This window comes from the organism of the source record quoted next, unplaced genomic scaffold, assembly GCF_019419815.1.
Source record: "Pyrus x bretschneideri cultivar Hongxiangsu unplaced genomic scaffold, Pyrus_bretschneideri_v1 Contig11, whole genome shotgun sequence".
In the NCBI taxonomy this organism is placed as follows: domain Eukaryota; kingdom Viridiplantae; phylum Streptophyta; class Magnoliopsida; order Rosales; family Rosaceae; genus Pyrus; species Pyrus x bretschneideri.
This window is the reverse complement of record NW_025999402.1, coordinates 3,689,806-3,716,297: the sequence shown is the minus strand read 5'-3', so window position 1 is coordinate 3,716,297 and position 26,492 is coordinate 3,689,806. Positions and strand designations below refer to the sequence as shown.

The following is a 26,492-nucleotide window of genomic DNA, read 5'->3' as shown; positions in this document are numbered from 1 at the left end:
TTGAGGTTCTTGAACTTAACAAACATGCACTATTTTTGTCCATGTCGCTAATTTTCATTAAGATTTCTTAATATAATAATTCGCCATTCATGATGGTTTCATATATCTAAATATGTGATCATGAATTAAATCTAAACTAAATTGAAGTTTAGAATCAATATTAGGGTGAAGGGAAATACTAAGCAAACTATCTTAAAAGTTGAATTCTATGTATTTTTCGACACCTTATATTTTGACAAAATTTTTGTATCAACATTATAAAATATTATGCTAAAAATATTTAGTTGCGGATAGTTCATAAAAAGTTCCGTTTTGATAGACCCCTTCACAGTTGAAAGTTCAAAGGTAAACTGTCATTTTATATTCTTGTCATAGATCAAATCGATAAACAACATGGCGAAAAAACCAACGACGTCGGTGCACATTTTGTTATAGTTCTCTTTTGTCCTTTCCTTCTCATAACGCACTGAAAAAGTACCACGACAGAGTTATACCACTCCATCAGTACAAAATTGACAATTAATTTAACCAGAAATTATATGATATTGACATTCCAATATATTATATCAGTTGGAAATTAAAATAAAATTAATAGTTTTGGTAATGTTGGATATTCACATTAAATTTTATAAATTATAAATATAGTTAATAATCAAATTATTATTTAAAAAATTAGCCTATCTAACATTATGCTTAGTTACAAATTACAATCAATAATGTTGCTTCTCAAACAAGCGGATTTGCCAAGAATACTTATTTTCTCGATCGGTTAGTTTTGATTAGATACACACCATAACATGGTAGTAAAGAATGTTATTCACATAACAGGCCCAATAATATTATTGTATCGCGTTATCTAATAAAAAGTATGCACGTGTTAAGTAAAAAAGGTTCACGCGTAGCACTTAAACAGATGTGTTGAGAGTCAGACTTGAAATGCAAGTTTTTGCATTAATATGTAATACGCAAACTAGATCGCACAAACTAATTAAGATATGAGAGGATACTGTAATTCAAAGGGGAATGTACTTGAGAAACCCTTTTTCAAGGAAAAATATTAAAAACAAAACAAAAGAAACCCTTCACAAGAAGGAACAAATACTAATTTTTTTTTTTTCTTCCAGATCGAATGACGCTACGTTGATGGAAGGAAATGAGATGGAAGACTTTACTGAGGGTTGGGTGGGCGGCTGTTGGCAGCAGAAACCCTAGACCCCCACTCAAGCAACTCTTTGCTGGTATCATCCTTGTGGGCTATCACCTCAATGAAGCACAAGCTATCCTTCTTCGCCCCGGTTGCAGTCTCAATCGCTTCAATCAGCTCCTCTTCGCAACGGACCTGAAGAATTGATAGATTCGGTTACAAGGAGTTTCACGATCCAGGAAACCCTTTGACTGATTAGTTGGAACAGATTAGATTAGAATGCACTAACAAACTAATTACCTTGGTTGTCCAGCACTTGCCCTCCCCGTTGTGGATGGCATCAACTAGTCCAGTGTAGTTCCAGTTCTTAATCACATTGTAGGGTCCGTCATGGATCTCCACCTCAATTGTGTATCCGCCGTTGTTTATCAGGAAGATGATGTTCTTCTGCCCATTTCGGATCATGGTGGACACATCTTGAACAGTCACCTATTAGTGAGCGAAAAATGGAAAAGTTCAAACAAGCTCTTTCAAATACAGCGCATAATTTAAATTAAATTCAAAAGATGGGTGTTTCGCAATATTTATGAAATGTTAGGCTGCAAATCCGATAATGTTAACCGAGAAAATTTGATAAGGTTCGTAATGGGTACTTCACAATTTACAGCGTGCTAGAGAAAAGAACTAAATGTACCTGGAAACTCCCATCGCCGATGAAAGCAATCACACGCTTCTCAGGAACAGCTTGAGCATACCCAAGAGTTGCTCCAACTGACCAACCAATTGATCCATACTGCATCTGGAACTCATACCTGCAAACCCGATTTCAACTTCCCAATTGAATAAAAAACCATAACATAGAAAGAAACATGAAAAACCGCATTCTCTCCTTGGCTTACCCGCAACCAGCCGGCAATTTCAGTTTCTGGCAGTTAAACCATGAGTCCCCTGTCTCAGCAATCACAGCAGTTTCACTTGACAGCATATTCTGGATGTGGTGGAACAGAACATTAACCCTCAAAGGTTCTTTCGGTGCAGACTTTAGAGGGTGTCCATTGGGAACAAAGATCCTGCTGTAGTTCTCATGAGCAGTTTTGTTGTGCTTGAGCCTCTTTGCCAGAGCTCGGAGGAAATCCTTCATCAGAACACAACCAAATGAAGGGCCATTTCCTATGGTCACGCGATCGGGCTGCACCACAATTGCCTTCTCTTTCTTGAGAAGCAGAGAGTATCCAACAGAGCTGTAGTCGTTGAAAATCGGTCCAGCAAACAAGTATGCATCAGCAGACTCCACAATCTCGGCGCAAAAGGCAGTGCTCACAGCACCCCAGTATGTTCCAATGAAATGGGGGTGGTGCTCTGGCACAAGGCCCTTTGCAGATGGCATGACAGCAAGAGCATAACCACTAGCATCAGCTAGTTCAACGAAGGCATTGCCAGCATGTGCAACTCGAAGTTTAGGCCCCCCTACCATAACCGGCTTCACTGCCTTGTTCAAGAACTCTGCAGCCGCCTCCACGGCAGCCTCTAAGCCCAAATGATTGCTCAATCTGCGGACCAAAACAAACAAATATATAAATTTCACACCTAAAAAGTTACAAAACATTTCCAGACACTTCAACTAAATGGAAAAGAAACCCGAAAATGTGTACCTTGGAGACAATGAGAACGGAACAGGATCCCGGCTAAAAGTAGGATGAGGAATTCCAGCCAAGTTGCAGCTTATGCTGATATAAACAGGCTTGCTTTCTTTCAAGGCGGTTGAAATTGCGGTATCAATCATTTCATGAGCATCTTCCAGATTATTTACCACAGCCTAGTAAAAACCCACCATATGAAAATTAGCAAGCTTTCAAAACGAACCAAAAAAGAGCAAAACAATACCAAATTTAGCAAAACCAAACTCACTACAAATCTTTCACAAAACCCATCAATAACCCAACATCAAAATTCAACATAAAAAATAAATTAAAAAACCAGAATCTTGATTTCATGCAAACCTGATAGCAAGTCACGGTCTGGAAGCATCTCAGCTCTTGGCTAAAATCCGGTAACCCAATAGTGTGGTGAAGAATCCTGTGCGTCCCGTGATCGTTCGAGTTGGGTCCTCCAACTATACAAATCAATGGCAGATTCTCACTGTAAGCTCCGGCGATAGCATTGAGAACACTGAGCCCACCCACAGTGAAAGTAACAGCACACGCCCCGACTCCCCGCGACCGAGCGTAGCCGTCAGCAGCGTACCCGGCGTTGAGTTCGTTGCAGCAGCCGATGTTGGTGAGCCCGGGCTCGGCGATGAGGTGGTCGAGGAGAGTCAAGTTAAAGTCACCGGGGACAGTGAACACGTCAGTGACGCCGATTTGGACGAGTCGGCGGGCGATGTGGCGACCCAGAGTGGCGTCAGAGGAATTGACGGTGGAGGGGGCAGTGCTTTGGATTGCCGAAGCGGCGCCGTTTGGGAGGCTTCCGACTTCGGTGCACGCCGGCTTGCAAACGTCGAGGGAACCGATTTTGGTGTCCATGGGTTTCTGAACTGGGTTTTGATCGTACTCAAAAAACGTACTTGAAAACTGCTCGGAAAACAGAAAAGATGGGAACTTCGCGATGGTATTAGGGTTTTTCTGGGATTTATGGAATTTGGTTTGGGAAAATGGTTTGGAAGGAGGTGAGTTTTTATAGGGGAAGTGAGAGGAAGATACTAGGGGCGTTTTTTCATGAGAGACGGTGTTTGGACCGTTGCAGTCGATTCTAAATACTGGGTGAATGAGTGGCGCGCAAGTATTATAATATTAATTTTTGGTTCAAAAATCTTAGATGGGAAAGGACATAGATACTTCTAATTACCCAATTAAAACTCTCTAATTTTTTTCTCCTTAAATATCCTACTTACTAAACCTTGATGTTGATTTGTATTATGGAATAAATTACTTTGTTAATAAAATATAACCTTTTGTAATGTGTGTTATGCTTAGTATATTAATATTACTCAAATTATAATCCTAATTTTTTTTCCTTGATGATCCTACTAAGGCTTGATTTTGTTTGTATTCTAAAATAAGTCATTTTTGTTATAAAATACACCTTGTGTAATGTGTGTTATGCTTAGTACATTGATATCACTTTGTTGGGCCTAAAATTCACATTTTTGACTTAATTGAAGTTAGCTCAGAAGGGTGTCTGCAAGTCTCAACCCAGTGGAGAGATGCTAATGATTCGACTAGATACTGGATAAAGTATGATTGTCTTGAGATTAAAATCAGTTTCTGATGAGGTTCGAGTTATTTATTTAAGAATCATGATTGGTTTTTAAATCAGGGTTGACTTTATCACTTCATGCAACTAGATTCAGAACCCTAGTGCAAATGAAACTTGGTGGTGATGAGTTTTGGTGAAGGAAATTGTGAAGATAATTTTGTATTTTGAAGTATATGTTGAGGAATTGAAATGTAACCAAAATTATACCACTCGGCAAACTTGGACATCATGAAACTCACCTTTATAAATATAAGTGGTTTTGCAATCTTCAACCCACGCAAACAAACGCTTTACGTGGAATCCTTGCTCTACAGGAAATCTTCTCATGTCTTGAGAAAAATACTAACTAATTGCTCCACTAACCCCTCTGCCAGCACATATTCAGTTTAGTTTAACATCACTGGGTTAACAAACCAGCAACATATTCAGTTTGGTTAAACAACACTATTACTAGTTCAGTTGATTATCTATACCAAGATTCAAGCATCGAAGATTCATCAATCCTAGTTAGACCTGTAAACGGGCCGGGTTTATCGAGTTTGGGTCGAGTTCAATCCAACCCATTAAACTTACGAGTCACCCGAACCCAACCTGTTAATCTAGGTCACCCGTTAACCTTTTTTTTTTTTTGTTCTTTTTTTGCATTCCAATTTCCAATACAAGGAGTTGAGACTTTGATTTCTCCTCCGTCTGGTTCTGGAACTCTTCATGGAGGTTCTTAAGCTTCTCTCTGCAATTTGAAGCGTCGCCAATCCCTAATTGCAGGAAAATATCAGAGAGCTAGGAGTGGTTGGGATGATCTCGCTCCTAAGGCGGTTAAGTATGGAGCAGACCTTAAGGCGGAAGCCGTCGTCTCTTGGATCAATGATCATGGTGTTGTAGGAGCACTGGGTGTGGAGAAGGAAGATGACTTCTTCTACGTCGTCGTTTAATTGTAGCTCCTTGACGGGGAGGATGTCAATCGAGTAAGGTGGAAAGGTCGAGGGTGAGCTCGTGGAGGCTGTTCGCTAGAAACTCGGTCTGGAGGAGGAGCCACATCCGGCTGCGGTTGGAGGAGTCTTCCAGAAAGGTCTGGATCCTCTGGAGCAGGATGTAAAGCTCCTAGAAGCAAAGGATGGTGGAGTGGGAGAAGACGGTGGTGGAGCTGCGGATAATGGCTTCGAAAATGATGGAGATGAGGGTTGACTTGCAGATCATGGAGCGGCTCGAGGGAGAAGATTTCTTAGGAGAGATGGTGGAGGGAATGGAGAACCCAAAGTGACCCAAAGCAGCTCGTGGGAGCATTCCAATATAATTTATAACGGGTTATAACGAGTCTACCCAAAGTGACCTGTTATTTAACGGGTTGTTAACAGGTTCACCCATTAGCAACTCGACCCGTTAAGCATCCATTCAAATACCAATATTAACGGGTCGGGTTAACAGGTCGAATCCAAAATAACAGGTCTATTCCTAGTAAAGTTAGGTGTTCTATGATTAGTTATTAACAACTGCATTTCAGAGTTCGTCATTTAGACGGTCGAACTACTTTCATCGTAAAGACAATCATTTCTTTTGAGTATCATTGTCCCTACATCTTGATACCAATTCGGCGAACTTATATTTTCACAAATATAGTTAAAGCAGTCGAACCACGTGCAGAAGATTGAATTTTGTAACCATAACGCATAACTTTATCTTCATGTTTCAGAACCCAAGGTCGAGAGTGTTCCTTCCTCAACCAAGTCACTCAGTGCATAAGTCAGTAGTCAATTTCATCACCACACCACCAATAGCGGAGCAAGGAACTTTTCACAAGGTGGGCTAGCTTAAAGATTGCAATCTTTATAAACAAAAGAAACTTGATACTATATTTTTCATAGTATCAGCTAGCTTAAGAAAATTTTCACAAAGTGAGCCAATAATTTTTTGTTATTCAAAAATACATGTTAAAATTCAAACAAATCCAAACTTGAAACATATATGTACAAGAAGTGATGAGAAAAAGGATGTAAGAAAAATAGATGATTTATAAATTGTATTATATAATTAAGCTGAGACAACTAAGATTAGTGACTAAATATATGGTGAGCTACATTCAGAAATCAATGAAGAGTACATGTAAAATTTTATTTTTTCCCGAAAGCTAACTAGGTTGTAGCCCATGGTAGCCGTTAATGTGGCTCCGCTAGTGTACACTACCACATTTTCATCTCATTCACCCAACCGAGTTCAATTGTGAATTGGCACTCATGCATCAACAAAATGACATAGTTAGCTCAGTAGTTACTCGGACTGTGCGCCATATGGACTTTATAATTTTTAGAATCAACACACTCAGAATATAATCCTATTTTTTTCCTTAGTGATCCTACTAATTCTTGATTTTGGTTGTATCATATCCTTGATTTTGATTTATTTTCTAGAAATTATTTTCGTAAATAAAATATACATTGTGTGATGTGTGTTATGCTTAGTATATTAATATTACTAAAATTATTTTGTGCAAATAAGATACAACTTTTGTAATGTGTGTGATATATTCTATTTTTTTATGTGGAACTAATCCGATATATATAGTTTGATTATATGGAATGAACGCACTAATATCATGTTTCGTAAAAACTCTTGATTTGACAAATCCATGTTCGAAACCATTTACAAAATTTTAGTTTTGATTCTCATCACATAAGTTGAACACCTCGTATTTTGAGGTCAAATGATCACCATCATGGCATCATGTCCTAATCTTCTTCTTCTTTTTTCCTTTGTGTTTTGGGTTGGAAATGTCGTAGTTTTGTGTGGTTTAGTTTAGTGGCAAAGTCAAATTAGCAGGACTGCGTTGAAGTCTAATATTGTGGACACCAATATTCAGAACGTGCATCAATAAGATGAACGAACTGTAAACAAAAAAAATATTAAGAAATTTTTTTTGTGCTACGTAGAATAAAATCTTAAGAGCATTGGATTACCTAAATTGATTTGTATTGGTATTTTTGTTGTGGCTCCATATATTCAGACCATCCAATACTTGTTACATTTAATATTATGTAACATGCAAAGGGATTTCAAAACATTAGTGCAGTTTTGTTCACAAAAAAAAATATATTAGTGCAGTAATTGTAACCGTCAGCTCAAAATGGTAAGAGAAATGTTAAGGAGACTCTTAATGTAGGACTCTTCAAAAATTATTACGCTTCATGTTTTTAGTATAATAATTTATACCATTTCACATTTAAGAGTCTTCCTAGCATTTCTCAAAAGGTAAATTCGACAATCGGCAGTGGACGCATTTTCTTGGTTTTGAAGAAAAAGCATCAACTACTTATTAGCTTTAATCCGGTTTTTCCTAATTCCCAAAAATAACAAAATTAAATCATAATCTACTATAGTCTAGTAGTATTTTTTTTTTACTTGGAAGTGAAAAATTTTAGGTTTGATTATCGCTAAAAATGAATTTGAACAATATTATTACTAATTCATTATGAAACTAAGACGCTAAGCATACCTTTTCTCTCTAAGACGCTAAACCCACCTTCTCACTTTTAATATAAATAATATTATTTGTTAAAAAAAAAAAATCATAATCTCTTCAGTCTAGTGTTGTCGGTTTCTGGTTAGTGGCGCGTAATTGTTCAAATCACAAAGACGACCACAAGGACAAGAATAGAAGGAAAAGACACGTCACGCGTCAAGGTTGGCAGGGTAAACGGCGCTGTTAGGGGAGACAATTCCGTGAGCAAAGGTTTTAAAGGACTGAAATCCACAGTTTGTGGAAACCGGAAGAGTTGCTGGTAATAGACAATGCTGGTAATAGACAACGATTGGCTGCCGTTCCATTTTTCGTGTTCTTTCGTGTTCTTTTGTTTTGTATAGTCATGGTTAAACTATGTTAATGTTTTATATTATTTTTTATAAAGATAATAAGATAAAAATAAATAGTAATATAAAATATAAACATAACTTAATCATGATCACACAAATAGAAAGACACAAGGAAGCACGGAAAGTGGAAGGGCAGTCAATCATTGTCGGCTGGTAATTGCAAACTCGAAGATATTTGGATTTAATTAATTAAATTAAGTAAGTTGTATGAGAAGAGGATCCTCTCCTAAGCTTAGGATGAAGATTCTCCTGACTACAAAATTCGGGCTGTTTAATTTTAATCTAACGGCTCTAAACAGGAAATTCTCTAAAAAAATTATAATAATTATAATCGTTAAATTAAAATTAAACGACCTAGATTTCGTGGTCAGAAGATCCCCATCCTATGCTCAGGAGATGATCCTCTTCCAGTTGTATGCATGCACATTGCAATCAGCGTTGAACACATACGTCGCAATGAACGTGTCATAGTAGTGACGTGGCACGCAATCACAGGCATGAATGTGAGCCTTTTTCCACTATATAGTCACATCACAGACCAGGCAGCCTTTTTCTTCTGTAGTAAATTGTGGGGCCCTACGCTCTTGTTTTACTATCTTCAATGAAAATGTTAAATTATTAGAATCAAATTATAATTGTTAGCTAATGTGACAATGTGAAGTTTTATATCAAATTTTATCTTTTTCTAAACAAGTTTTAAATTTTTCTTTTTTGAAGAAATGATATCACCTATATTAAAGAAGAAAGGGTGAGCTTATCCTCATAAAAGCATAGAGGGATAGCAATAATGTGATTTAAATTTACTTTTGGCAAGAATCGAATCTAAACCCTCTCACTTACATATGAAGAGGAATACTACTAGACCGTAGTACTAAATGGCTAATAATGTAGAGCTTTAAATGGTTGTTTTTATTAAAAAAAATTGTTGAAATAGAATTTTATTAATTGAAATGTTAGTGGAATAAAGGGAACTACTCAAAAATAAATTTTACATTGATGTCAAATTTGACTCCTATATAGAAAAGCTTCAAATCCAGTCAGCAAATAACACTTCGGTTGGAATGACCTTTTATGTCAAATATACACAGACATATCTCCCACTGAGATTTGACATCACCTTTGAAGGTGATCAAATTTTAGAAAGGAGAAAAACAATCATTATGTTCTTATTTTATTTTTATTAATGATTAAAGTTGAGATTTTATTATAAAATTAGTTAGCAAGTTGAGGTTTTGCAAGGTTTGATTCTTTATTGACACGGGACATTGTTCTCAAATTGTCACATTTCATCTTAGTTTTTTGTTTTTGTTTGATTCATTCAATATCGTACTCATATGTTAAATAAGAGTGTGTAGAAAGAAATAAAAGATGTGTGGTTATCATATTTCTTTGGGGTACCGAGCATTATGTGTACTGCAAGATTCTAGAATGATCTATCTTAGGCACCGAGATTTTTTATCGTTAGATCTTGATTATTAGATTATTGGCTAAGAGCCTAACGGCCAAAACTCATGTGAAGCATTCTATGTGTTGTCCATTGCAATGAGAATAACTTGCATGCAATGCACCGTGATAGTATCTCAAGTTAATGAGAAAAAATTACACTGAACCATAGGGTTATTTCTTTGGTCCCAAGGTTATTTCTCTGGTCCCACATTATCTCACAATTCTATACAATATGTTTTCATTAATCTCGTCATACTTGTAACAATATGACAACTTCTTATTAGACGACTTTACAAGTCCGAGCACAACATGCTCTTACTAAAAATTCACTCCAAATCCATCACATATTTGTCACATAAAAAGTTAATACTTCACATATCATAAAATATGCGTATAGACACAAAATGTGATATCACGTTTTCTACTTATATTATGACGTGAAATATCGCTTGAATATTTGATACTAATAAAGATCTATTTAAATTGAGAAGGCTACACGTCTTTGACATGGAGTCAGAATGCGTGGCGCCACCACTGCCGCCAATCCGAGACACATGACTTTCCTGAACGTGCTGCTTAATTTGCTGTGTGAGAAACATTTTTTACATTCTTTACGAGGGAATGTTAGTGTACATAACATGTCCAAACTCACAACCACGTGGACTTTTCACTTTTCAGTTTTATCTTCCATTGTTGTGATAATCAAGCACTTTAGTTTTTAGTTCACCATTTAAAAAATAGTTTTACAAAATATTAATCAAATTAGAAATCATAACTGTTCAATTAATTTTGTTAAAAAATTAGTATTTAATTAAACGACACGGTTTGTCCATTTGTTGAGATAATTATTCGATGGCTAAACAATTTGGAGTTTAGTTAATTTTTGAAGAGTGATATAAAATATAGGCAAGTTTAGATCATCGTGAAACTTTACAGAAGGATAAGAAGAAGAGTCGAAAAAATTCAAGATCCTTTGTATAATGGTACTCGACCCTGAATTTGTAGGAGATTTCAAGTTAAAATAGTATGAACAACGGTTTTGAAACTTGCGCATGTGAAAGTAAGAACAATTACCCATTCATTATAAAACATGAAAATAAAATTATAAATTCTTTGTTCTGCAGCTGTGTATCCTCGTATATTTCTTTCTCAATTTCTTTGTTATAAGTTTTGCTAGAAGTGGTTTTGACTTGTCCTGTGACTTATTTGACGGTCAGGGTTTGACTTTATGTCTTCTTTAACATATTATATTTTTTTTTCCTATTAATATAATAAATTCACCTCATAGCGACTTTCCAAATATAATAGCATAGCTGGATGGGAATTGACTTTGCAATTTATCTAAAGAAAATATGGCAATGAAATTACAAACTCCTTGATCACGTAAAACATGTTCACAGTGTTAAAGAAACCAATGTGAGAGAATATCTGCCTTCTCCTCACAGATGGAGGCGCCTATTCCGCTTTGAAGAATTCTGATTAGACATGAAAACTGTGAAAAGGTTATTTGCTCTGCTTGGAACACTTCAGTCTCGGGAGTCCCCATATTCCAAGTAACTGGGAAGATTAAGGCCGTTCGTGTGGCTCTTCTTAAGTGGAATCAAGACACCTTCAAGGTCCACTAGCTAGCCATCGATGCGATTCATGATTGACTTGGCTTCATTCTCGCCCACCCTTATTCGGATGCCTTTCTCTCGAAAAGGGCGAACCTTCTTCACGAACTAGACAATCTCCTCTCGCAAGAGGAGATCTTTTGGCGCCAACGTTCGAGAGCCCTATGGATGAAAGAACAAGATCGCAACACGAAATTCTTCCATAGGCGTGCCAATGCCTAGAAGTCCAAGAATCGGATCTGTGGGCTATTAGATGACCAGGGACAATGGCACAGTGATGAGAGCAAAATATAATGAGTAGTCACATACTACTTCTCATCAATCTTCTCTAGGGAAGGCAGAAAGCTCAATGATATCATTGGGGCTGTTAATAAAAGAATCTCTGACGACATGAATGAGGCTTTCAACTCTATTTTCTTAGAGGAGGAAGTCAAAGCAGCAGTGTTCCAAATGAAACCGTCCACATCTCCAAAACCCAACGGCATGCCCCCAATCTTTTTTCAACGGTTCTGGCATATAGTCGGCAACGACGTAACCGCGGCTGTTTTTTCTTTCTTAGAGACTGGACGAATATTGCAAAAGATTAATTTCACCCACATCACATTGATCCCTAAGCAAAGCACTCCAACGGAGATGTCACAGCTACGCCCCATCAGCTTATGCAATGTCATCTCCAAAATTGCTTCAAAAGTTCTGGTCAACCGTCTTAAAAATGTAATGCCCTTGATCATATCACCAAATCAAAGAGCCTTCATTTCTGACTGCCTCTGATAATACCATCTTTGCATCGAAGGTGGCCATTTCATTGTTCAAGAGGAAACAGGGCAAACAAGGACAGATGGCTATTAAACTAGACATGAGTAAAGCCTACGATCCGATCGAATGAAGGTATCTATGTAGGATACTACTTAAACTGGGCTTCTCCAGACCTACGATCCAATCGAATGAGGGTATCTATGTAGGATACTACTTAAACTGGGCTTCTCCAGCCGTTGGGTCAATCTGATCATGACGTACGTCTCGACGGTCTCTTATTCTATTATTGTAAATGGCTCTCCATGTGGCTACATCTACCTTTCTTGTGGTCTCAGACAAGGAGACCCCCTATCCATGTTTTTATTCCTACTCTGTGCGGAAGGTCTCGCTGCCATCATTGAGAAAAACCATAATGATAGGGCTAATCCAAGGGATTTCCATTTGCCGAAACGTACCGCTAATACATCACCTCTTGTTTGCGGATGATTGCTTGATATTTGCCCGTGCCACTGTCAATGATTGCTCGGAGATTAAACGGATTCTAAACCACTATGAGGAAGCCTCGGGCCAACATGTTAATCTCCAAAAGAGTGCTGTTTGCTTTAGTAGGAATGTTAAAAGGGAAGAACAAGATAGGATGGCTACTACTCTAGGCGTTGATCTGGTAGATAAACACCTAAGTACCTCGGCCTCCCCACCCTAGTCAAACGGAATCGTACGGCTTGTTTTGGGCACATAAAGGAGCGACTTTGGAAACGCCTACAAAGCTGGAAAGGCAAACTCTTAAGCACGGCTGGGCGTGACTTGCTCATCAAAGTAGTTGCTCAAGCCATCCCCCTTTACACCATGAGTTGCTTTCTCCTTCCGAAATGCTTTTGTAATGATCTCAACCGTATGGTGGCAAAATTTTGGTGGAATGGGGCAAGCGAGGCTAGGAAGATACATTGGATCGCTTAAGACAAACTCTACTATCCGAATAGCGAGGGTGGCTTGGGTTTCAGAAATCTTTTCATTTTCAACCTTAGCTTATTGGCTAAGCAAGGATGGAGGCTCATTTAGGACCAATCTTCTTTGGTTGCCCGTGTCTTGAAAGCGAGGTACTTCCTGAACTCCTCTTTTCTAAGGGCTCCGGTAGGGAACTCTCATTCGCCCTATTGGCGTAGCTTATGTTCTGCTCGTTATATCATTAAATTGGGGTCCCGTTAGCAAATAGGCTCTAGGGACAAAGTCGACATCTGGAAGGATCACTAGATCCCTCTCCCTTCTAAATTTCAAATTTTTTCCCCTAAGCCTCCAGAATGCAACCTCCAATTTGTCGACCAGTTTATCAATGTTCAGATGTGGAATGTCTCATTACTCCTCTCCTTGCTATCCCCTGCTGATTTTGCACTTTGACCCAAAAGGTATCTTCACGGTCAAAAGCATCTACCATCTAGCCGTCAACTGCGTGTTATCCAAATCCAATGAGGCATCTTCTTCCTCTTCAGGCGCAGTCTTGGTGTACTTTGGAAAAGGATTTGGGCTACCCAAGTCCTCCTAAAAGTCAAGGTTTACGCTTGGAGAATTTGCAGGGATATCATCCCCTCCCGTGCTAATCTACTTCGGAAGTATATTGGGCCTGACTCATCCTATGTCTTCTGTAATTCCAACGATGAATCAACACTCCATCTTATGCATATGTGTCTGTTCTCCGCCTACACCTGGTTGTCTACTCCCTTGGGGCCTCTTCCTACTGAACCATATGTTTGATCAATGGCTGATTGGGGTCTCTTCTTGGCCTCCTCACTGTCAAAGAAGAACTTCAAGCTAATCCTCATGATATGGTGGGCCATTTGGTCTTCCAGAAACAATCTCCTAGGGAATGGAAAAACTAAGAGACCCGACCTTATAGCTGCTCGTGCCATTAGCTATTGGCGAGAATTCAATGCCTCTTTCTACCTAGTCCCACTTCCCAGTGAGCCCCCGATCATCCGATGGTCTTACCCTTAGCCGGGTTTCCTGAAGTTAAATGTGGATGGTGCCTGGGATGAGAAAAATATATTGGGAGTAGTGAGTGCTATAATTCGAGACGAAGGTGCGTTTGTGGCAACTCGAGCCATCAGATTCCCCTTTGTCTCTTCCCTCTACATGCGAAAGCCCTGGCTGTCAGAGTGGGTGCTTTCCTGGCATCGGAAATGAGTCTTAAAGATATTGTTATTGAGGCTGATTAACTCCAGATTGTGAATGCTCTGCTTGAGAGTACTCTTAATATGTCGACTATTGGACCTATTGTTGAGGACACCAAAACAGCTATTCTCAGGATCATTGGAGTCTCTGTTACTCACACTTGACGACAAGGAAATGCGATAGCCCACCAACTGGCCCGCCATGCCCTGCATATGGTTTCAATCTTCTGCTCTTGGTTCGAAGAGCCTCCATACTTTCTCTTACATTCTCTGTTGTCTGATTGTAATGTTGTTGACTGAATGGTGCTTACGAGCATCTCCCTTGTACTGACTGCGTTTTATCAATTAAAACTCACTGTCGTTGCTTTCAAAAAAATAAATAAATAAATAACTAAACTACTTTAGGTATGGGTGGACGACCACCAGCTACGGCAACCCTAGAGCCGAATTGAAGCAGCTCTTTGCTACAATCTTCCATGTGAACAATCACCTCAATGAAGCACAACCAATTCTTCTTATCACCATTTGCAATCTCAATTGCTTCAATCAACTCCTCTTCACAACGAACTATAAGAAAAGAGGGAAAGAAAATCAAAAGGGTGCCCTTATGTTTTGTCAAACACAACCCTACATGATTAGTATTGGTCAAATGATTAACTCACTCATCACCTTGGTTTGTCCAGTGTTTGCCTTCCCCATTTTGGATGGCATGCAAAAGTCCAGTGTAGTTCCAATTTTTTATCACATTGTAAGGTCCATCATGTATCTCAACCACAATTGTGTATCCACCATTGTTCACCAGAAAAATGACGCTCCTCTCTCATCAACAAAGAGAAGGCGATTATTGTGCAACCTGACCATGTGATCATAGGGAATGGCCCTGCATTCGGTAGTGTGTTGCTTAAGGATTTCCTCAAAACTCTAGCGAAGCGGCTCAAGCGCAACACAACTGTTTATGAGAACTACGTACAGAAGGATATTTGTGCCTGATGGGAAGCCTGTGAAATGTGGACCAAACGAACCTTTGGGGGTTAAGGTTCTGTTCCGACATGTACAAAACATGTTGTCAAGGAAAACAAATGTGATCGCTGAGACTGGGGACTAATGGTTTAACTGTCAAAAACTAAAATTTCCTCCATGTTGCCAATAAGCCAGGTGAAAAACCTTGTGTTTGATGTTGTTTTTAGGGTTTGGTTTATGAGTCAAAATGAAAATTTTGATGATGGGTTTGCAGGTATGCGTTTCAAATGCAATGTGGATCAATTGGTCGGTGAGTTGGAGGACCTCTTTGGTATGCTCAAGCTGTTCCTACAATGCAAGTGCTTGCTTTCATTGCTTATGGCAGCTTTCAGGTAGGTTTAATAATTTGCTCCCTTTCCTCTAACACTTATTTGCACGCACCTAAACAGACAATAAGTTAGTATATATAATATGATTAAATACCTTTCTAGCACTTATTTGCACGCTCCTAAACAAACACTAAGCAGACAATAGAAATGTATTTAATCGTATTATATATACCGGCTTATTGTTTGTTTAGGAGCATGCTAATAAGCGCTAGAGGAAAGGGAGCAAATTTATTAAACCTACCTGAAAGCTGCTATCACCAATGAAAGCAAGCACTCGCTTTGTAGGAACAGCTTGAGCATACCCAAGAGTTCCTCCAACTGACCAACCAATTGATCCATATTGCATTTGAAACTCATACTTGCAAACCCATCATCAAATTTTTCAGTTCAATCCATAAACCAAACCCTAAAAACAACATCAAACACAAGACTTTCCCCTGGCTTATTGGCAACCCGACGGCAATTTCAGTTTTTGGCAGTTAAACCATGAGTCCCCCAGTCTCAGCAATCACAGCTGCTTTCCTTGACAACTTGTTTTGTACACGTTGGAACATAACATTAACCCCACCCCCCCCCCCCCCCCCCAACAACAATGTTCTTTTAGTCCACTTTTCACAGGCTTCCCATCGGGCACAAGTATCCTGCTGTACGTAGTTCTCATAAGCAGTTGTGTTGCGCTTGAGCTGCTTCGCTAGAGTTTTGAGGAAATTCTTCACAGGCTTCCCATCGGGCACAAGTATCCTGCTGTACGTAGTTCTCATAAGCAGTTGTGTTGCGCTTGAGCTGCTTCGCTAGAGTTTTGAGGAAATTCTTAAGCAATACACTACCGAATGCAGGGCCATTCCCTATGATCACACGATCGGGCTGCACAATAATCGCCTTCTCTTGGTTGATTAGGGTTGAGTATCTAGAGCGGTGCAGTCATTGAAAATTGGGCCAGCAAATACGTATGCATCTGCTATCTCCACAATCCCAACACAAAATGCAGTGCTTATGGCCACCCAGTGTGTCCCCACGAAATGCGGGTGGTGTTTCAGCAAAATTCCCTTTGCCGTGGGCAACACAGCAAGGGCATAACCACAAGCATCGGCTAGCTCAACAAAGGCATCAGCTGCATCTGCAGATCGAAGTTTTAGCCCATCCATCATAACCGGTTCACTGCCTGGTCCGCTGCTGGTCCCACTGCTGCCTCTAAGGCTATTTGATTACTCAACCTGTATCACAGAACAAACAAACAATGTAATAAGGGTTAAAAGTATATTTTGACAAACAAAAGTGCTGCAGGCCACGTTTTGTAGAAAAACTTATAAGTGTTTCTAGGTCGTAGAAGCACTTCCAAGTGATTTTTCATTAAGAACTTGGAGTTTTAATAAATAAAAAACCCAACATGGTTATAATAGAACACTTCCAACACAATCGCTTACAACGAAAGTAGTCCTAAATGAGAAAGAATCGTAGCTCTAATTAACTGTTAATATAATGCAGGCCAAAATTACCTTTGGAGGCAATGAAATTGGAATAGGCTCACGATAAAAGCTAGATGAGGAATTCCAATCAAGCTGCAACTTATGCTGATGTAAACATGCTTGCTTTCGTTTCTTCCCAAGCTGTTGAAATTGCCTTGTCGATCAATTCAGGTGCATCTTCTATATTATTTATCACAGCCTACCAATTAAACCCAACGTACCGAAATTAGCAAACCTTGGAGAGAAAAAAAATTTTTTTTTTTTTTTTTTTTTTGGTGAAACAATAAATTTTGTTAGATTAGTCACTGACGAGGTTTGAACCCACTCCGTGAGGCAAGAGCTCAATATCTTTCCACCACTATGGTAAAGGGGAACTTGCACAAAAGAAAAAAAAAAGTTTTTATTTATAAAAGCAAAGGAGAAAGAAAAACTTGTAAGCACCCACTGCATAGCATTAGACTCTCACATATTTAGACCACTCACAATTTTGTACATTTTTTTTCCTTTTTCCGGTACAACAATACATATAAGAAAATGTCCCAAGTTCAAATCTTTTCCCTCTCCAAATAAGAAAAGATGTGAAATTTGCATATATACGCTCAATTTTAAAGTCTAAATTGAGTTACTAATTTGATCATGTCAGTCTCTGGTTTAAACTTGTGTCATGGTTAAGAGTTGTTTGAGAAACAGTTAAAAAGGCATTGTAAACGTTTTTCGTAGAAGTGCATAAAAGTTCTTGATAAAATCTGAAGTGCTCTTTGAAAAAACACGTTTTTAATTTAACTTGACAATTAGTAAATTCACGTATCATACGTATATTATATACGTACGTGTGTATTTTCTAAAAATAATTCCGTTTTTCGTATATGTTTTAATGATTTGTTAAATTGCACATTTATTTTAAACTCCAACATATAATACACGTATACACATTTTCACGTTTAATACATGTTATTTGACACATTTTTCAATAATACACATTAAATTCATGTATTCTATACATATGTTTACTTTTTATTGGAAATAAAAATAAATAATTATTTTAAACTAATACATTTTTTTTTTTTGAATGCCTAGTTTTTCAAATAACATCAAGTACGTATTTTTGTTAAAGCGTTTTTAGTAATTTTAAAACTACTTTCAGATATGTGCTAATTACCTAATAACAAGTGACTTTCTGAAAGCACCTAGGCTCTCGGCTAAAATCAGGCAACCCAATAGTATGGTGAAGAATCCTATTATGAGCTCCATGGTCATTGGAGTTGGGGCCTCCAAGGCTCCAACCATACAAATCACAGACAAATCATCACTGCAGGCTCCAGCAATCGCATTCAGAACACTCTGTCCACCCACAGTGAAAGTAACAACACGTGCCCACGCCTCGTGAATGCGCATAGCCATCGGTGGCATAGCCGGTGTTGAGCTCGTTGCACTAGCCAATGTTAGTGAGCCCCGACTCGGTGATGAGATAGTCCGGCATGATTAAGTTAAAGTCACCAGGCACAGAGAACACGTCCGTCAAGCGTATTTGGACGCGCGAGGTAGCTCCCAATTGTGGCACCGGACAAGTTGGACGGACCCCAGTATTTCTGCATGGTGGTGGAACTGACGTCTAATTTTAGGGAGAGACTTACAAGTTGCATCCAACTCGAAATGGGATCTTTGTGGAAATGGATTTGGGTTTCGAAATTGGATTGGAAAATTGGGGCGTGGAATATTCAATAGTTCAGTTTTAAAGTAATAAACTAATTTGAAATTTGATGACGACTCAAAAAATAATGTAGTAGTATTTAGTTATGAAAATTGTTTTGAGGCAAAACGGAAGAGGGAGGATTATACATATACACACAAAATATTGGGTTTCTTTTTTAGAAGAAGGGATATTTTACACTAATAAGAGGGGGGTTGGAAGTTTGAACTCATGATGCAATGTGTTGAAGAAAAAGACTGACTAACAAAACAATTCACCACTTGGACACACAATTTTTCAGTTAATAACAGATATATTGTTTCCACTACATTGATCCAAATCCTAAAGTTGTGGACATAAAGTATTCAGGTAAAGTTTACGCAAATGTGGTTAATTATGATGTAAAAGATTAACGAAGGGTCGGTTTACATCATATACTGGTTAGAACTCTTTACATGCAAAAGGAAAACATCATGACGCAGTGATTAACTAGCTGTTTTTGTGTTAATTTTGCTAATTAGCTATGCATTTTGATTGATGGTTCAGAGATTGGTGGGTGGACGTACTTTGCAGTCATCCCAGCTAAGCTGACTCACGTCTGGAAATTTGGCTAATACATTGATTTGTAACAATAGTCATAGGTTTTGTGTGATCAGTTATCCTATGATGTAGTTTACATATTTTTATTAGTACCTTATTATTTAGATTGGTCGGTGAACCATGGCACCGCCTTGCCAAATTTCTTAATATTTGGGCTATCTCTAATGGAGAAGGCTAAAAGGCTAAAGGGTTAAAAAGAGAGAAATTTTTTGGTGTGCCAAGAACATTGTCTGATGCATCAAGTGTCATGATATATGTGCTTCCATTATGGCACTTTGCATACCAAACCGTATTCTCTGCATGCTGAAAAATCTCTCCAAAAATGGCTTGATTTGGACAACACTCTTAACTTCAATCAAAAGTTGGGCTAAAAATCAACAGAGCCCACCAAGCCAAAACATGATCCAAAGGGCATCGAGCTGGCCAAACTTGGCTTAATACCCAGCCCATTTGCTGGGGCCCAATAGCAGATGCTGCAATTTGCCATTGGATCCAACGGCCAGATTTGAAGTTTTTTGCAAGGCTTATAGATGATAAAGATCGTATCAATAGTATTAGTCAAACAAGTGTGAGTTTTTAGACTAGTACATCTAAAAAATACTATGAGTTTTACGAATGCACCTCTTTGCCAAACCCAAGAAACCATGAGAGTTGTTCTTCCCTGAAAAAAAAAAAAAATAGATATTCAAGAGGGCAAGGATGAAGGTGTGAGAATTCTACACCAATATCCAGTGAATTTATTAACATTGGAAGTTGAAAATAAAGATATGCCACATTGACAAGAATCTTATCACAAATTTGCATAATCAATTACATCTCAACACGTGTCCCTTGAAAATCCTATCTAAAAAGTTATTGAGATTACATAAGGGTAAAAAATTTGGAGACTTACTCATTTAGCGTCACGTATCTCTCAAACATTTTATTAAAAAAAAAAATTATTGACATTACATAAAGTTAAGAAATTTAGAGACTTAACATTTAGTAACATGTGTAACTCAAAAAATATCTGGATCACCTTATTTTACTATTGTAAGTAGTAGTTTAATTAAATTAACTATTAAATTTAAAATAATAAATTATCTAGAGGCTGTTTAACTCTTTCAGTTAGAGACGGCATATAAAAACGGCCTGACACTGTTTAATAAGGAGGACCATCTTACAGGGTTATAATTGAGCTATGTTGAGCACCTTCTGTTTAAGATTGTGTTATACACACAACATCGGCGCATTACAAATTCATATAAATCATTATTCATGGCAGGAACGTGGTTATTCTCCACGTTGGCTTCGAGGGGGAAGGAACAGAGAATTAAAACCATTGGGTTAATTAGTCATTTTACATGTAAAAACCGGCAAAAATGTAAAAAATTTAAAACAAAGGTAGAAGTTTTTTAGACCATGTATAAAGAAAATGTCAAATTATAGTAGTTAAATTAAAATTGATTGCTTATGTGGCAATCTAAAACCTTAGGTCATCTCCAAAGGAAATGTTAAGTTTTAAACACAAAATTCAAGTTTGAATGCTTATGTGGCACATTGACCTTTCTATTGTAAATTTTGTTGTCGATATATCAAATTTAAACTATTATTAATTACATTATTTACTTTTCATAATTGTATTTAGTATTTTTAAAACAAAAGATAATAACAAAAATTATAAAAAAACATTTATTATCCATTAAAAATAGATTTGGAGCTGCTGTCAAATTTGACAACAACTCTCTTTTAGTTGCCATTCCATGTAATGTCACATAGGAATTGGTATTTTAGTTGGAAAACATTAGTAATGTTTTCTTCTTGTTCTTTTTACTGTTCTTGGTGATGTGGACTTTTTGACATCTCTTTTGAAGATGTTCTTATATCAAATTGTATACTTCTCCAACCAGATTATCAAATGTTATTTTCTTATTAAAATAGAGCTCTAAATGGTTGTATTTATTACCAAAAGGTTGAATCAAAATTTTTATTGGTTAAAATATTAGTGAACCATACCCACCATTCAAAATTAATTAAAAATAAATTTGACATTGATGTCAAATTTGACTCCTAATAAAAAAGTCTTCAAATTCAATTAGCAAGTAACGCTTCGGTTGAATATACACAGCGAAATTTCACCTAATATTTTGACATTTCCTTTGAAGATACTCTTAAACCTTCAAAAAGAGTATTCTGCCAAATCTCCCATTCTACATCAATCTCCACATTGAGAGGTGGGGGAAGTTTGAACCCCAGACGATGAAGTCCCTAATCATCACCGCCACTTGCTACAAAATGACAAATGAAATCGAGTTGAAGCAAAGAAATCAGCAAGACAAACGTAGCAAGTGCTAAAGCAAGAACTAAATTTTCAAATCTCTTCCATCTTATTTCCATAGAAAAATTTGGCCTTTAATTTTTACACCAAGTAAAGAAAAATACATTACACGATTCATACAACGAAAAGGTATGAAACGTTTACCATGGCATTACAAAGACAAAACCACTTTCCTAGGGTTCAAGGAGGAACACTTCTTGTAGACTACAAAACAATGGATGCTCCTCCAAGTATGTATGGTGACCCAAACTCACATTCTCGTTCTTAACTGTAGCCGCAAAACTGTTTATCTTTTCTATAGTCAAAGGAGTGAAGCTATGTCCATGAAAGCCAGGAACTACGTGATCCGGACTTTCCTCTCACCTGAGCACGGGTTTCTGCAGTGTTTTGGAAAAACGTATGTCCCCGTTAAGAACAGAGCTAATGAACCTCTCCACTTCTTCTGTAGTCATTTCACCATTAAATGATGCAAATGACCCCCTCCGAGGTTTGTAGGCAACCAAGAGCTTATCTGATGATTTGAATCCTGCTTTCTCAAACGCATTTAAGAAGGTCGCCTGCTTGGTGGCATCCAAGAGAGTGTAGGAAACAGAATCCTTGCCATGAGCTGAATTCTGTCGCCTTGATAGCGATTTCCTAGAGACCTGAAGACAAAAATATAGAAAACTCAGAATGTTAATCTTTCAACTTCCATAAGAATATCATTGTCATGTGAGAAACCAGATGTTCGTTACAGTAGTGGTGAGTCTAATAAGAGAAAGCACACTCACCGCGGTCAAAATTGATTCCAACTTATTTCTTTCCTTGGAAGATCTGAATGCACCAATGATGCACACTGGAGTTTTCTCACCACAAAGAGCGTCAAAATTAGACTCTGTCAATAGAGGTATCTGATTCTCCCCCACATCAGTCGGTTCTTTCTTGGCCTGACTTGAAGCTGCTTTCTTGCTCTTTTTCTCGAAGCCTTCAAGTAAAGCACTAAGCTCTGTAATCGCCAACTTCATATCTTTGGTGGTAATGCCTGCTTTTAAGACATGCTTCTCCCCGTTCGGAAGCCAACCAACTATAGCTGGAAGTGCACCAACTCCCAGCTTCTTCAATGTTGGATCAGAAGCATCATGGACCTGCATTATCATTGTGAAATGATTTTTTAATACAAAAATGCCAGATATTTATCAATGAAAAAACGTAAGGTGAACGAAAACAACCATAGCATCTTTTCATGGAAACTGAAAAGTATATGATTCACTTTGTCATAGAAGTACCAGGGTCGTCATTACACCCTACCCTTTTCATACACACACACACACACACACACATATTGCCCTTGTACTCTCGAACGGATTTTCAGGTTGAATGTCAAGAAATTGGTAAAGACACATTCTTCATACATCGAAAAGATTCAGAAAAGGAAAATTGAGTAGATTATGCCAACCAAAATCACCATATACCTCTGCATCATAGAAAATGAAGTGATTGTGATGCAATCCGCTAAGGACACGCCAGATAACAGGTGTATCTTTCTTGGTGGAAAGAAGCACCACACTACGTAATTTATTGGTTGTGAAAGTGGAAGACTCAACACGGTTCAAATCAACCCGTTTCGAAAGCCTTGGCAGATTGTCTTGGCAAAATGTCTTCAAAGGTTTTGCAGCCCAATCCCCATCATACTCAACCAAAGAACCCTTTCCACTCACTTTGTACACAAATACCCTGGGCATTCTGCTGGGATATATGCCAAGGTCCTTACAGAGAGAGGGTTCTGTCTCACAGTTTATGCTTCCAACCTGACAGAATAAAAGGAAAGAATAAGTATATCTAGAGATCAAAAGCAGCCATATTGTAAGGAATGAATAAGAATCTGAAAATACCTTTAAGGCTCCCTGCAGGGAACTAGCAACTTCCTCCATGATATTTTCAACGTGTTGCTTCCCCTTCAATGAAGGAGTGTAAGATAACAGTAGCTAAGTCATCCCTCGGTCAACTATTTCTTTCTTATACACCTGTGAACTGACGGTCGTAATGGTCACTGGAGAAGTCTTAGACCCGGGTCGAGACCCAGTTGAACCACTGAAACCACCAAACTGACCCCCACCTCCAGGTTTACCCCCAAAAAAGTTTGAAAAGATGTCTTCCATGCCAAAACCAAATGAACTTGGACCACTGGGACCTCCGAAGGAAAAGGAGAATGACTTGGAACCTCCCTGCCCACCCATGCTCTGCCAGTCACCAGGTCCGTAGGTAAAGTGGTTCTGTCCTGGTCCACCATTTGTAAAGTAGGTATATCCACCATGATCTCCAGGAGAACCACCTCCAAATCCAGGATTTCCCTTCTCATCTCCATAGGTATCATAATTTTTCCTTTTCTCTTCATCAGATAAAATTTCATACGCTAATCAAAGAAGAAGAAATTAACCAACATTAAGTACAAACTTTGTGGATGTGGCTACTACAACAAGATAGGTATTTAGGAATTGAAGTAGCTTCAACCAAAAATGAAACAGGAAAGGAATAAAAAAAATGAAGAAAAACTAGAGAAGGCAGAAGTCATACCGTTGTTTATCTCAGCAAACTTTGCTTGAGCTCCCTTGCTTTTATTCTTGTCTGGGTGATATTGAAGAGAAAGCCTAGAGCGCATTATTCACATTAGCATGAGTAAGGTAAAAAGCATGTCACACCAGCATTTACATTGCGAATGCACAAGCACACGCACAAACACATAGACAGGCACAACTGGAGAGCCAATTATATATCCAAGAACAGGACCTTACGTAATGTGAATCAATAAAAATGCCCTTAAGCAAAAGCAACCCTAACTTACAAAGATAAACTCTTAATCGTTTTAATAGCATGAGGAGAAACATATGTTAGTCTCCTAGTATCAAATTAGACAAAAGGAAACAAACACTGCTTACTCACAAGGACAAGTCTTAAATGCTGTAATAAAAGTCAGTCTTGAAGCTAAAGTCCTACAACAGCTCAATAGCTTCACTACCACTACTTTTGATAGCCCAAAAGCACCATTAATGCGCCTTCATGGCTAAGAACGATTAACCATGTATTCAAACAAGACCACAGATGAAAACTGGCCCACAGTGCCAATGTTAGGCATGAAGAATTATAGTTTGTCACTTGAACCAACCCCAACTCGTCCCAAACCAATAACAGAACTTCGCAGATTCCATCCATCCTAAATGATATATGCCCACTTATCATAAATGATAAATGAGCTTGGAAGCCACAATAAGGGCCAATTATGGATCGCATTCGGAAGCGCTTTCTGAAAATCAACAGTACTCCCAAAGTAATCCGTTTGACAGAAAAAGCGACAAGTGTTCCTAGGTCCTAGAAGCACCAACCGAATGCTTCTCCGGGAAGCACTTGGACTTTTAAGCCCAAGAACTGACTTTTAATCAAACTGTCAACGTGCTTATAATCAAAGCACTTCCTCCGGAAGCAATCTCAAACGAGCCCTGATTATTAATACTTTCGATACCCACCCTAAGCCCCAAAAAACAAAAAAAAAAAACAACATATATTCTCACTTTCTCAGTGGTTTGGTTTAGCACAATTAATGAAGTACATTATACATAGAGTTGCCGGAACATACTTGTGGAACGCTTTCTGAATTTCACGCTGACCTGCATTCCGCTCCACTCCAAGTACCTGATAATAATTTTAAACCAATTTCAGAAAAAAATGGGTAAATAAGTACAAACCCTAACATCTGCTAAGACTAACAACCAATTTCAAATTCTGCTCCTTTTGCACCGTTTCATCCCAGTTTCGTCAAATTTTCCTTTCCTTCCAATTTCAAAATCCATAGGGACTTTTCGTGATTAAATCTGATTGATTTACATTCAATTCTTTCACATTGGACGGGAAAATGAGGAAAAGTTCCAAATTACATATAAAAATGAAGAATTTGAAGACTTCGGAAACCGTACCTTGTAAGGGTCTACCGTTTTCGCTTCCATGGTTAAGAGGAAGAAGAGCAGCAATGACACAAAGATCCAAACTGTAAACCGGTTCTCCATGTCGGAATCCGAAATTTTACAAAGATTTTTCGGCTGTGAGCTTCAAGATTTGTTGGATTTTTCGGCTGAGAGCGACGGAGGGAGGAGGAGGAGATTGAAATGGAGGGCTTATAAAGGTGCTTCGCGGGTTCCAAACGAATCCAGATTCTTCGGGGTTTATAAGGCCGTTGGGTACACGTGGCGGTATGACTTGTTCCCACGCAAACTGACCAATGGAATTTCAGCGTTCTTGATTGCGTTAAATGTTAAGGAAACGCACCGCCTACACGCGCTTTCGTTTTCCACGCTCTGCGTTTGGGTGATTCAGCGGAGAGGAGCGCCATACGCGCCATTACAATTTTAGTGGCTAATTTTATTTGAAATTAACCTCGGGGTCACAAACACAATAGGTTAGTCTTATTTATGTATTTAACTTGGTTTTTACAAGAGTTGAATTTGTACCTACTCACTTACATAAAAATATATCAAAGAGCTATACTGCTAATTTTTTGTGAATAACTAATTATTGTTAACATATAGATTGAAAAAATATCAACATCTGTGTAATTAAAGTATCGACAATATCTTCACACAAAAAAAAAATATCGACAATATAAATCAAACATAGTCATAACAATCATATAGACATGAAGTTAGAAATAAATAATAGGCCAAATACTAGGTGGGTATATATTCATAAAGTCAGGCAGGTTGACCCAAGATTATCTCATACGTTTCATAAGAAAATGCAAAACAATCATATAAACATGAAGTTAGAAATAGATAATAGGTCAAATACTAGGTGGGTATG

The 26,492-nt window shown here is 38.0% G+C and overlaps 2 protein-coding genes and 1 pseudogene across 2 annotated transcripts; all 3 read right to left on the bottom strand.

Moving 5' to 3' along the window:
- Positions 1–931: 931 nt before the first annotated feature.
- Positions 932–3,733, bottom strand: LOC125472863 (pyruvate decarboxylase 2-like). The gene is made up of 6 exons (XM_048574817.1): positions 3,145–3,733; positions 2,797–2,960; positions 2,044–2,694; positions 1,839–1,956; positions 1,445–1,633; positions 932–1,339 (listed from the first exon to the last, which is right to left on the bottom strand). The coding sequence occupies exons 1-6, from the start codon at positions 3,664–3,666 to the stop codon at positions 1,169–1,171; spliced, it is 1,815 nt and encodes a 604-aa protein (XP_048430774.1). The 5' UTR covers positions 3,667–3,733; the 3' UTR covers positions 932–1,168.
- A 10,901-nt stretch (positions 3,734–14,634) lies between these two features.
- On the bottom strand, positions 14,635–18,521 carry LOC103965160 (annotated as a pseudogene).
- A 3,170-nt stretch (positions 18,522–21,691) lies between these two features.
- Positions 21,692–25,856, bottom strand: LOC103965129 (dnaJ protein ERDJ3A). The gene is given in 7 exon segments (XM_009378143.3): positions 21,692–22,309; positions 22,436–22,789; positions 23,117–23,452; positions 23,537–24,057; positions 24,219–24,292; positions 25,276–25,331; positions 25,613–25,856. Coding segments are annotated over 7 exon segments (1,716 nt in total). The 5' UTR covers positions 25,703–25,856; the 3' UTR covers positions 21,692–22,024.
- Positions 25,857–26,492: the final 636 nt, after the last annotated feature.